This window comes from Cibotium barometz, chromosome 26 (genome assembly GCF_041138505.1).
Source record: "Cibotium barometz isolate CiBa-2024 chromosome 26, ASM4113850v1, whole genome shotgun sequence".
NCBI lineage: Eukaryota > Viridiplantae > Streptophyta > Polypodiopsida > Cyatheales > Cibotiaceae > Cibotium > Cibotium barometz.
Genome location: NC_141071.1, coordinates 15628609 through 15641881, shown reverse-complemented (window position 1 = coordinate 15641881; position 13273 = coordinate 15628609). Strand labels below are relative to the sequence as shown.

The window sequence follows — 13273 nt, the reverse complement described above, 5'->3', positions numbered from 1 at the left end:
GAAAAGGAACAATGATACACACCAAAGCAGTAACGAATGTTTTGAAGCGCCTTGGTTTTAGGTGCAGTTTTGAGGCTGAACAGCTCTGTTTCTCCAAGAGCGACCACCTAAGTTGGTTCCACTAACTAATTAACCAGTTGAAAAACAAAAGTGACAACAGAAGGCATATGTCTTTACAAAATTGTGTTATCAGAAAACCATTTTCACCTTTCGATTACTTTTTGCATGAAAAAATAAAATGTCAATGCCATGAACATCACCAAATACAAATCACCTTTTCTTTTCCTAGATCGTGAAAGAATAAAGGAATGAAGGGGCCTAAGATAAACCCAGGGCAGCCTTATATACGAAACACATTACCATATTCATATGTACATACACCCACTCCTAGTTCTTGTGTTACCTTACATGAAGGTAATAAAGAGAGCCTAGAAGGAAACTTATCATGCTTGTATCAATGTTAAAGCAATAGTCATGCTTTTCCACTATTTGTCAATGAGCTACAAAATGACTTTTCTAGAACAGATGGCATAGCCTCATGATTCAGGTCAAAAGAAACACCACAACTTTCTCTCTCAGAACCAATAAGCAAACCATCCCCCCTAGAAAAAAACATCTTGTTCTACCTACATAAGAACAAGGATAGGCATGCAAAGGTAAACCGAAAACACTCGTATTATCTATGCAATATAAAATTGTAATGGTTGGTATATGTATAAAGTGCAAAATTATGTTTTTAATATTCTCTCTGTTCAAAATCTAGAATTTACTTTGTGTGAGCTTGAAATTGAGTGTTAAACAAGGAATAATACCATCCCCACTTGATGGGATGTAATACTTTTCAAGATGTTCAAGCTAAAAAATAGTAGGGACAAACGATGAAACAAACCTTGACGGCAATTAGGGTTAGAAGAGCGGCGAGCCCTAGTAAGTGCATGTACAATCCCAACCGCCTTAACATCTATCACACACAACTGACACATCATAATAGGTGAGCGGGCTGCCTCACCACCTAGTGATGGCTTCCCTAAGAAGAAGCTTAAGCTTAAGACTAGACTAACATTGAGCAATGTTGTTTGCCCAAACCCTAACACTAGGGCCCACTTTTTGAGAGTCTCACTCTGGCACAAGTGTAATTCCCCCGGTTGGGGTTGAGCACAATTTTGACACACCCTTGAACTATTAATGTTCATAAACCAAGTGACTTGGCACAACACAAAACAAGATAGCAATGCTGAAAATTGAAATGACAATGCAATATGGCTGGAAAGGGCCGACCCCCCCTTGTAATATGATTGTAGTATCAAGGAACTTTACATAAAATCTTCATAAGTAATGCGTTTCATGTAAGCCTCTTCTGTAAATATGTGGGACTGGAGCCTAAAGAGCCCGTTATGAAAGACCGACGTCTAAGTGGATGAGCTAGTAGAGGTGTTATAGCCAGAGTAAATAGTGTTTCACAAGGAGCGTAAGCTTGCAGGTGGCAAACTTCAAAGACGCTACCTTATGAAGTTTAAAAATCATTCACCCATGGATGTTAAATGGATGAACAAGGTATACTGAGTATCTGCAGCTCCTAGAAGCATACTTGGAAGCTTTCAACTGCGGTCAACTGTTTAGAAGCCGCGGGAAATGTCACTAGTTGAGCATTCTTTGTGCTTCCGGACCTACGAACAGGCTCCATAGTGTGGACATGGGCCAGTAGGCTGGATATGAGAGGCTAGGGATTTTGGTCTATGCCCATGTCCAGATTATGTTATTCTGGTTGGCCTGGGGGGATGTAATATCTACGCCCGGAATAACTACCTGCCATAGTTGTTTCCATACATCATACGATGCCATATCATATGGTACAATACCATACAGGTTCGCGCGGATTTTTTCAAAAAAAATCGCATTTTTTCATTATTATTATTTTATTATTTTTTTTGGGGGGGAAGGGGGGGGGAGGAGGGGGAGGGGGGTATGGTCTTGTTTTTGCTTGTCTATGGCTGTTTGAGCTTCCTCTGTATTATGATGCTTCCCTCCTTTTTAAAATACTCCATATCTCGAAATTCAAAATACCTAAGTTTATAAGTATTTTTTTTACATCGTATTTTATCGTACAATAAAAATAAATAAATTATATCTTACCGTATTTTCCCATACAGTATCGTATCATGCGATATCATACCTAATAACTATGCCGCCTGCTACAAGCTAAATGAAAGGGAGATTGACCAATACATTCTTATGCATGGCATACTTGCATGCTTGGAAATGTTTTCACGTGAAATGTTTAACTACATGCAAGATCTATGTGTCTAATTTACGGGCAAGGGACACCCGTCCATGAACCATGCACGTGAATCTGAATTCTGACCTAGCTTGTGGGCTGTAAACAAGTGATAGGTGTGCCTCTAAACTCTATGTTTCTTCATTCAAGAGTTATGGCTAAATTTTATGTTTTGCAAGACCACACCTCATTTAAGTGTGGGCGGACAAGTTATAAGTGATTTTCGTTCACACTTTATTAGAGTATGGGCGGACAACTTATAAGTTAGTTTGGGCACTCCAGTCGGTCAGGCTAATAAACAAGCACCCAAATTATTAATAGGTGTGGATGTGCACCCTCCCACTTGGAGAGATGTGGCCTATGATGAGGTGGACCAATGGCTAGTCTTTATGAGTTTGGAAACCTCATCTCTCTCTCTCTCTCTCTCTCTCTCTCTCTCTCGCGGAAGTGGGCGCCAACTTCTAGTGTGGATAAGGGAAGTGGATTTTTAGCAAAACCAGTCCAGGAACGTGCATTTTTTTGCTTGCTCTCTTGCCTTTCTAGTTCTTGTGGGACAGCTGGCAAATGGATCACTCACTACTGCCCAGCCCTTGGGGGTCCTTTTGCACTGCTATTTCATGGATATCTACGTGCTGAAAATGCTTTGGAGCATTTCTATCACCGACAATTTGATCAAAAGCTGATTTCTTCTCTTAAAACCAGAAAATTCGGCAGTAAGAGCTTTCACAAAATTCTCTCTAACTCTACATCCGCGTACTTGACCATTAAGGTCTTCTATGGCTCAGCCTAGCGCACACATGCTTGTGTATGGATGCCAGTGCAGCATAACTGCTTGTGGCAAGACACTGGGGAATGGGGAGTGAGGTTCTTCGGGACAAAAGTACTTCTGTCACCATTTGGTCCCTTCACCAGTGTTTTACACATTGAGCAAAGGAAAGATGAGAACGGGGATTCTCCACAGAAGAAAGCCGAAGCATTCATTGGTGTATTTTGCCCTGAAGTGTTGGCTAAAGAGCATGAACAACATGGGATTTTATTTGTCAAAGTGACTTATAATGTTTTTAAGTCAGTGTATATACACATCATTAATACTGGGTTGGACATATTATTATTTCGGGCATGCATATGTGGACCAGAGGAGGCGCCTAGAGGAATCTTGACCAACAAGCTGGGAAAGGCATAAACTTGATATTTTTGGCAACTCAGCCACTTTTGGCTAGGAAGGAAAAAAGCACAACTAATATGGGCTGGTCAACTCCTTGAAAAGGACGAGGAAGGATGTGTATGCGGGATAGGTGGCAGGGAGCAGTTGTTGCAAAACGTTTTCTCTCTCTTTCTGAGTGTTGGCCATACAGCAGGGCAGCAGTGTGCTCTTTCTTCTCCTCCGCGCTGGTCGTACAGCAAGGCAACAATCAACTCTCTCCTCTGAGCTCTGGCCATACAACAGCAACAGCTTACTCCCTCCCTTGGGTGCTGGCCGTACAGCAGCAACATCATCCAACCTGTTTTGGTTCTCTATCCCCTTCTGTGCGCTGATCATACACAGTTGCAGCAGCCTTTCCTTTCTCTCCACTGAGCACTGGCCGTACAGGTGGGCAGCAGCTGATTGGTTCTCCCTCTCTCTCCTGAGAGCTGGTCTACAGCACAGGTTCTCCCTCTCTCCTGAGCGCTGGCCGACAGTACAAGTTCTCCCCCTTCCTTCTCTCATTTGGCCGCATGCAGGAGCTGGTCGAACAGCTGCAAATCCTACAGTGGTTGTACACTTTTCTTTTCTCCTCTTTTTCCATCAGATGGAAGGCTGAAGTCAGCGGGTTGTCTTGGGGTGTACTCCAGGATTGCTTGGACAATTTTGTGGACTTGTTTTTGGCTTAGCTTTGTGAAGGAAGGTTTGTTAGAGCCTCGGCTATTCAGGAACTATGGAAAATCCGGTGCTGATTGCACCCTTACCTTGGATTCTTTGTAACAACTTCTACTTAGAATAAAGAAGTTCCTACGGGGGCGGCCATTCCGGCTTAATGCTTTGTTTTTGATATTGTTTGTGGTTCTTCCGCCGTGTTTTCATAGCTCTGTTTGGTATCTGAAGTGTCTGTCTATTGCTCCAGGTCCCCATCTAGTTACAAAATCCTTGATAATACAAACATATTACAAGGGGGGTCAACCCTATTGCAGTGTCATTTTAATTTCAGCATTGCTATCTCATTTGGTTTTGCGCCATTTCATCTTGTTTAATAGTAATAATAGTTTCAGTGTGTGACAAGACCCTGTTTGGGCCAATTACGAAAACCTAACACAAAACCAGCTGCACATGACAAGACCTTTGCTGCATGCAAATTAACGCATCAAGCTGTGGGAAAAACATAACGCAAACCTGATGCATGACCCCTCAGAACACTCCTAATGCAAACACAGCCCAATGCTCTAATACCAAAGTTAAATGCAAGCAAAAGTTCATTCCCTAACTAAAACATTAACTAAAAGGCTAATTAACGTTAATCAAAACATAATCACATCGTGCTCCAAATAACAAAGATCACAAAAGCATTCACCTAATCTACTATACATTGCAAACAATGAATATCTGCCATGTTGTAAACTCAGATTTGGACTAAAATATGGATTCCTTCCATGGTAGCGTCAAGCTTAAATGCAGAAGGTTGTACTGCTGAACTGAAGGTTGATTTTCTTTCCAAAGGCTTGTGCGAGCTGTAAACTTCACATTAGGGCTGCTCCTTCCTTGGTTCACGAACTTGCCTTGTTGCTTGGACTCTCGCTTTGCAATTTGGCATTAAATGAATAAGACTCACCCTTGTCCATCCTTAAATAGGTGCATATCTGTTGATCAGCCAGTCTAGGGTTGGTGGGCACATTGATACAGAATCCTCTCAAGTGACATTAACTTCACATGCATGCTTTTTCCCACTTTATTCATGAAAGTAGATGGTTGATTCTGCCATCTAGGCCCAACAAAGAATAGGTGGTGGACACATGCATGCTTTTTCCCACTTTATCCATGAAAGTAGATGGTTGATTCTGCCATCTAGGCCCAACAAAGAATAGGTGGTGGAAGAGGATCACATGAAAATCGACCACTCTTTCAGGAAGGTCCATGCAATGGTGAACATGTCTAACGTAGACAATTTCAAACATATCCTCTTCAAAGTGTGATTATCCGAAACCTCCGGCATACATTTTCTCAATGCTGCATGTTGCTTGTGAGTACCATCTTACAGCTTTTCATGTGCTTGATGCCCAGAGCATAGACATAAGCAACAACAACCTACATGGATCAACTAACACAAGACAAAAGGCAAACGAGACAAAAAGAGAGTTAATGGCCAGCTTTTGGGGTCTGTAGGTGAAGTTCAAATAGACCAAACGGTACATGTGAATCCTGGACCTCCGCCTAAGCAATGGATGACATGGGCACTCTGCATTGCAAAGTTGGAAATAAGAGGTGTTGCAGTATGACCAGGAAGCACGTTTCAGTTCCTCTCAAACCTATTTAGGTGCATGGCTGCAGTTCATCAGGTTTTTGTTGTAAGATGAAAAATTCTCCCAATTTTGTAATCCATCCCTTTTATGCATAATTGTCAAGTTTGGGCTTAAAATTTACATAGTAAGCTCCAAATTTGGGCATTCCCCTAAATCTCCCCCAAATTTTCCTCAAATATAATGTTCCGCTTTCAATTTTTTGTTGCTAAACTTGCCCAGTTTTTCCAAATTTGGCGCCAAATGTATGGTCCCTTTTTCAAATTTTCCCCAAATTTAGGCATTTCCCCATGTTTAGGTGTTTCCAACAAATGTGGCGTCTTTTTCAAATTTTCCCAAAAGTTTCCCCCAAACTTAGCATTTCTCCGCCAAATGTATGATTCTACAAATTTGGCATTTCCCCAAATTCCCCTAATGTATGGTTCCCCCATCGAATTTCCCACAAATTTGGGCACTTTCTCCAGATTTACCTTCTCAAGGAAATGTGCAGGACTGGTGCAATTGCTAATGTTGTTTCTTATATTATAAATATGGATATAAAACTATCCCAAATTTATATTAGTTTTTGTGGCACTGCCATTTCAAGAGGACAATCTTGAAACAATTTTATTATTGTTTTTTGTGGAATTAAAACCATTTCATGCAGCTATGTGTCGCTCTCACCTGATGTTTCTTCCTGAATCCACTAGGCTACTTCACAACGTATGCTAGTAAGAAAAAAAAACTACATTAAGGTGTTATAAATGGCAACGGTAAATGCAGATCACGTAATAATCGATGCCAAATATAGTACCCCATTGTGGACTGTGTATTCCTTGAAGCTATTTGAAAGATCTTAAACGGAATTGTCATAGCCCCCTCACAACGTTCATCCCATGGCTCTAGCCACCAAAAGTGTGACCTTTTAGGAACGACAGTTAAAGGAATGTAGCCCATCCTTTTAATACAGAAAGACATGTGCTTGAGGTTATGGTTGCAAAGCTCAATAATTATTAATCCTTTAAAAAATGACGAATGGTTTTAAAGGACTGTACTTACTCTAGGTGGTAAGGTTTTTTTGCTATTAGATTTTACTAGCAATTTTATAAGGCCTTTTGGCACACTGAAACATTGTTAACATTGAAATGCTTGATCTTTTTTCTTCTTCTTTTTTGCACGAAAGCAACACAATTACAACCCATAGAATGTTTACCTAAAAAAAGCATAAGAGCCAATCAATAACGATTCACACCTGGGTTTGTGTCCATGACATTTACAAAATGTGCAAGCTTATATGTTTAGAACATTGATTATCCGAACGTATTATTCAAGAGTAGTGTACTCACCAACGAAGCATTGCTAAGTTTGCATCCTTTGAATTTTTTGCATCCAAAGAAAAATCAGGACCCAGAAGCTTATTTATTCGTCTAATAAGCCGATAGTAATAATGTCGAACCTTTGGCAAAAACATGCAGGAGTTAAAACACACACAATTCTTTTATCAACCCTCATCTCTACAAAATTTCCAACACTTGACAGCCTTGTAAAGCCTTCTAAGTATTAAAATCATTTCTTAATAAATAAATACTATGGCAGCCCTACTCATGTCATCTGTGCCCAAGTGTACGTAAAATTTCCATGCATATTAACCTTAGAATAACAGCTTCATGCAAGCTAAGTATTTGGTGCTTCTCAAAAAGGGAAGGGTAGAACAAGAGAAATGCTGAAACTACAGATAAAAGCTAGCACAACATTCCCTACTGCACATCTGTTTAGAAGCATGAGCAATGTCTTCAAGAGAAAAACCACCTGATCCTTGTTCTTGCTTTGAACACGGCTTGTTATCTTCTCAAAGTTCTGAAAGCAAACAAAATAGAATCAACTCTTACCCAAAGCCAAGCACTAGTAGCAATTCTGATCTTCAATAGCACCACCTCACATGGACAATAATTTTCCAAAGAAGCCATGATGGAATGGACCTTCCCAACATGTCGCAAGGCAATGAAAAAACTCTCCTCCTCCTCATGGGTCCAGGCATCCCACTGTCGAGTCGGCTTTTTCCCTGGTGATAGAACTAGTGAGTATACAAGGTCCTAAATTCTTGTTGTTTATGGAACGCAAACTAGTAAGACAACCAATTTTCAACTTTAAAAGCCCGTGATCATGGGTCGCCCAAAAATTTGTTCACACTAGAGAAAATTTCTTGTTGTTTACACCTCACAAATTTTCCAACTTTGATATAATAGTAGTGATAACACCATGAATCATTATCACACACAAAAAGATGAGATTCACAAGTAATTGGCATCATAACTTTTAGTGAAAGCTAAATATAGCCTTAGCTTTGATGGCTATATAAGCCTTGGGACTTTGTAATTTAATCAGAGATATTGGAATCAACACTTCAATGATAGAGATCTCAGATTTTGTGCGGCCTAACATATGATGTGTATGTTACTTTGAACAAATCAGTGTGTTGCTTTTGGGTACTCACACACTTAAGCACACTAACTATTTTAAGGGATGGGTCACACACATAAATCCAACAGTGTTACTTTGAACAAATCAGTGTGTTGCTTTTGGGTACTCACACACTTAAGCACACTAACTATTTTAAGGGATGGGTCACACATAAATCCAACAGTGCAACTGAGAAGGACAGTTGCACGTGCAGCCTAACATATGATGTGTATGTTACTTTGAACAAATCAGTGTGTTGCTTTTGGGTACTCACACTTAAGCACACTAACTATTCTAAGGGATGGGTCACACACACAAATCCAACAGTGTAGCTGAGAAGAACAGTTGCAATGCAAGTGTAGGAGAATGTGACACACCTCACCTGTGGTGGCACATTGAAGATAGGCCCGTGTGCAGGCGCATGTGCCATGTGGCATGTAGTGGACCTAGCTAACAGCAGTAAAACAGACCGACCAAATGCATTGGTCCAAATATATACGTAGGTAGCTAAAAATCATCAAAATCATATTCTTTCCTCAGCATTGGACTTCCCATAGCAATTCTCTCTAGGCGAATTCCTAGCCAGGAGTGTACAATAGGTCACAGGGCTGCAATTGACATTTTCACTCAGCCATATCCATTGTACTCGAGATTCAATTGTGTTACTTCTTTCTTGTGCATAATATAGACAGCAGTTTAGGACTCATGTGTGTCGTGTGTTACCGCACTCTTCTTTCTCTCTCTTAAAACCCTAGCACATAGGCACCAGTGTTCTACACGTGAACCTATTTTCCAATGTGGACATTGCCTCCAATTATAACCTTTGAATGTCCATGAGGCCATAGACACCTTAAAACCTGTGGGCATTTGTGCATGACTTTGTTTGGGTGTACATTAGGCCCAGTTTTAATGTTAAAAGGTTTTATCGGCCGGACAACTTTAAAAAAATTTGTATTGTTTAATGAAGTGAGGACATTTCACAACGTACATTATGAAGCATGTGAATACCATATTGTGGGCAATATATATACCGTCATAAGGCCAGATGAATCTGAACTTAAGAATAATTTTAAAAGAAAGAAGAGAATCACCAAAAACAAACAAAATTTAAAAATTTTACAATTTTTAAAATTAAAAAAAACTTAATAGAGACACTCGAGAAAAAATAATAATAATAATTGTAATAATAACTTGCAAAAATAGACAAATACATAACTAAATCACACACACCCACATACACACAAACAAATTCTATATTAAACCACAACAAAAGAATTTCTAACAAATGAGCTAAATAAATTTTTTATAACTAATTAGCAAAAACAAACTTTAAATGACTAATTCACTAAAACAAAACAAGTAAAGACGAAAATACAAAAAATGGACATGAGCACCCTCCAAGTGTTCACGCTTGGGAGAGAAATTGAAGGCTGGCCATCCACGTGGATTTCTCCATGTAATAAAAAGTGATACTTTCTTTTCTCCATTGCGCAACAAACGTGCTCATGTCCATCACCCAACTTCACGTAGAGGAGAGGCAACCCTTGCCAAGCTATTTGTTCTCCATTGATGACGGTTGGGACCTCCTTGTAAGGGCTGTATGAAGCATCTATGGGTTGCAACAACTATTTACGGCCACCCCTTGCCTTCTTCTTGATGTGTGCAATTGGTATTCAAGTTGTGGCATGCAACCTGTAGGATCGTGCAACTCACAGGGCAAGGCCTTATTTATAACTTATTGTTAGTGAGCATAAAGCAAACCACTTTAATCTATAATACAAGAGATAGAATTGTAGAGAGAGAATGTCACCATTTGGCCACCCAACTGGTCCACCCTTACTTTCTCATTATGTATACACATTGGACTAGCGTCCATGGTTGTTATGCAAGGGATTGATGCCAATCATGTGATACTATGGATTTGGCTTTTCGCTGGGACTTGTGCCCCTGTGTACATGCCCGAAAATGCCTAAAGAATTGGTGTTCCATTGGATCTAGTACCTCGTGTACTTGCCTAGAACACGTCTATTGTGGTATAGTCTCATGAACGGAGATTGTCCATACCATTGTTGCATTGCATAGCATCTTTATGTGCTTGCTTGCAAATTGAATTTGCATGTTGTTTTCATGCTTGCTTGACCAATGGGTAAGGGGATGCCCGCCCGTGAACCGTGCATGTGAAACTATCTGATGACATGCAAACCCGGAGACAAATCTATTCACTTTGATACATATCATGGAGAATATGATGGCTAATGCATCAAAGTCTCGTGACTTCAAAGCCGGAGACAAATCTATTCAGTTTGATACATATCATGGAGAATATGATGCGTCAAAGACACTTGCTTTTATTGCCCTGTTTGATATTGCTTTTAGTGATGAGGATTTCACTCAGAAATCCATGCATGTACGCATGTTTATGAAAGATATTGCTGCTCATTGGTAGCTTACTAAGAAGCTCTCCCCAAATCCTCTTAGATCATGGAAAGAGTTCAAGCAGAGGTTTTATACCCAGTTCTTGCCTCCCAATGCAATAAATGCAAAATAACGAGATAAAATATGCAATGTAGGGCCTCATATGTGGGCCAGATACAAGCATGCAGGGAGTTCCTCTAGGAATGAACAATATTTCCAACACCTCCTCTTTAGTGCCAAATGGGCGGACCAACGCCGGCACGCTAAAGTAAGACCTCCAAAGAAGCATGATGGAGCGGTTTGGTAAAGAGGTCTCCAAGGTTGTCCTTGGTAGAACAAAATACCAAGCAAAGAAGACAAAGTTCGATCCAATCTCGAACAAAATGATAATGTACTTCGATATGTTTGCATCGACCACAAATCACTGGGTTCTGTGCCAAAGCAATAGCACTCTGGGAGTCCGAGCAAATTGTGACAGGAGAATCTTCTGCACAGCATAAATGTTACAAAATTTGATGAATCCACAAAGCTTCAACCGTGGAGAGAAGGTAGGACTTATACTCAACCTCAGTAGATGATTTAGCAACAATCCTATGTTTCTAAGACTTCCAAGAAACTAGTCCAAATCCAAGCACAAAACAATATCCAGAAGTGGATCACCGAGAATCAACATAACCAACCCAATCAGCATGCGTGAATCCCACTAAATCAGAACCACTAGAATAAGTGATACCATAACTAGATGTGCCACAAAGATATTGAAGAACCCGCAAAGCAGCTTGCAAGTGAGACCATCAAGCCGCAGAGGAGAACTGAGTGAGAATACTCAAGGCATAAGAGATATCCGGATGAGTGTTGTTAAGGTAGAGCAATGAACCAACCAACTGCCAGTACTCAGTAGAATCAACCAAAGGAGAATCATCGTCCTTTGAAAGCTTGGAACTAGGATCCATGGGACAAGAGAGCGGAGTACGATCTGTCAAACCATAAAGAGAAAGAGATTTGCGCACATACTTCTCCTAAGAAATAAAAATGCAATCATCACACTGCCATACTTCAAGACCAAGAAAGTAATGAAGTAAGTCATCTCAAACAATTGTGAAAGCTGAGACTGAACATGAGTGACCAATTGAGAAGCAGATCTTGTAAGGATGAGATCATCCACATATAGCACAATGATACAAATATCACCATCAGAGAGAAAGACATAAAGGTTTGAATCTGGATAAGCTCTCTCCAAGCCAAGTGAAATCAAGAAGGCATTAATCTTCTAATACCAAGCACGGGGTGCCTGGTTGAGATCATATAGAGCATTCCACAATAAATAAACATGATCTGTGTGTCCTTGAATCACAAATCCTAGAGGTTGCTCAACATATACCTCCTCTAAATCTCCGTTCAAAAAAGCAAATTTAACATCCATCTGAAAGACAGGCCATCCAAAATGAGCAACCAAGGCTAAAACAGTCCGAATGGTGGTATACCTGGTTGTAGGTGCAAACGTCTCATCAAAGTACTCGCCAACTTTTTGAGCATAGCCACGAGCAACAAGGCAAGCTTTGTACTTATCCAAAGTACCATCAGAATGAAACATAGTTGTCACAGTACGAAAATACGATACCGTACGGAAATTTTCGGTACGATATGAAATTTTGGGATACCGTACGATAAAATACGGTTTTTTTTATTAAAGAACACCTACAAACATAGACATTTTCAATTTGGAAGGGTAGAGTCTAGAGAAGTTGTTTCAAACCAAAATATCATTAAAAACAACTAAACAAGTTTGAAGTGACAAACAAAAGTACATAAAGTATAGAGGTGCGATGTGATCATGCGCGCTAGGCACGAGTACAAAAAGAGAGGCTAGAGCTCTCACTGAAATCATCCTCATGAGAAAAGGACACATCAGTGGCCTCGCCGAAGTCGACATCGCTAAGAAGGTTGCCCTCATCATCGAACTCGGGTTCTCTAAGCTCATGTGAGAAGCCAAAGGGAGCATCCTCATCTGCAAGAGCGAGTGTGGAGCTACCCGATCCACGCCGCACAGAGGTATGCACTATGTCCCTGAAAGCACCACGAACCGTGCACCCACGGCTTCCTACTTGCACTCCTCTGCCACTACCTCCACGCCCACGACGAGTGCAAGTAGGTCGTCGATCAAACGACTCGAGCTCTCGATAGATCTCTGCATAGATCCTCTCCTCCTCATCCTGCACTTTGTTTACACTCTCAAGAGTGCCCCATGTACAATGATCAAGTGACAAGCAATGTATTAGAATTTGGTTCCAAATTTCAATAAACATTGAAGTTTGAAATTTGAATGCTTATAACTTATAACTTATAAGTTGTAACTTATACCTGTCTCGCCGATTCCATCTTTTGCGTTGCGCGCACCATGCGCAAGTTAGCGCGGCAATACACTAGCCGCTCTAACTGTTGTGTGCTCAAGCGATTACATAACTTCGTGTGTACAAGTGAGTAGGAACTCCAGTTCCTCTCACATGCACCCGAAGAGCAATCCTGAGCTAGGATTCTCAAAGCCACCTTTTGGAGGCTTGAGAGCGCATACCCAAATGTCTCCCACCAAAAGAGGGGCTTCACAAGGGATTCCCTCTTCCAACAGGTAGTAGATGCAAACGCGGCTCCTCCCCT

The 13273-nt window shown here is 40.6% G+C and overlaps 1 protein-coding gene across 4 annotated transcripts in view; it reads right to left on the bottom strand.

The window, feature by feature from the left end:
* The window catches only part of LOC147623716 (TSL-kinase interacting protein 1-like), a 102236-nt gene that overhangs the window by 61005 nt on the left and 27958 nt on the right, over window positions 1-13273 (bottom strand). For all 4 annotated transcript variants that reach the window (XM_086820325.1, XM_086820329.1, XM_086820326.1 and 1 more), the window contains exons 2-5: window positions 7723-7805; window positions 7553-7600; window positions 7090-7199; window positions 23-107 (exon numbers count right to left, since the gene is read on the bottom strand). In XM_086820325.1, coding sequence (XP_086676451.1) covers window positions 23-107; window positions 7090-7199; window positions 7553-7600; window positions 7723-7805 — 326 coding nt within the window. The remainder of the gene's footprint in view (window positions 1-22; window positions 108-7089; window positions 7200-7552; window positions 7601-7722; window positions 7806-13273) is intronic.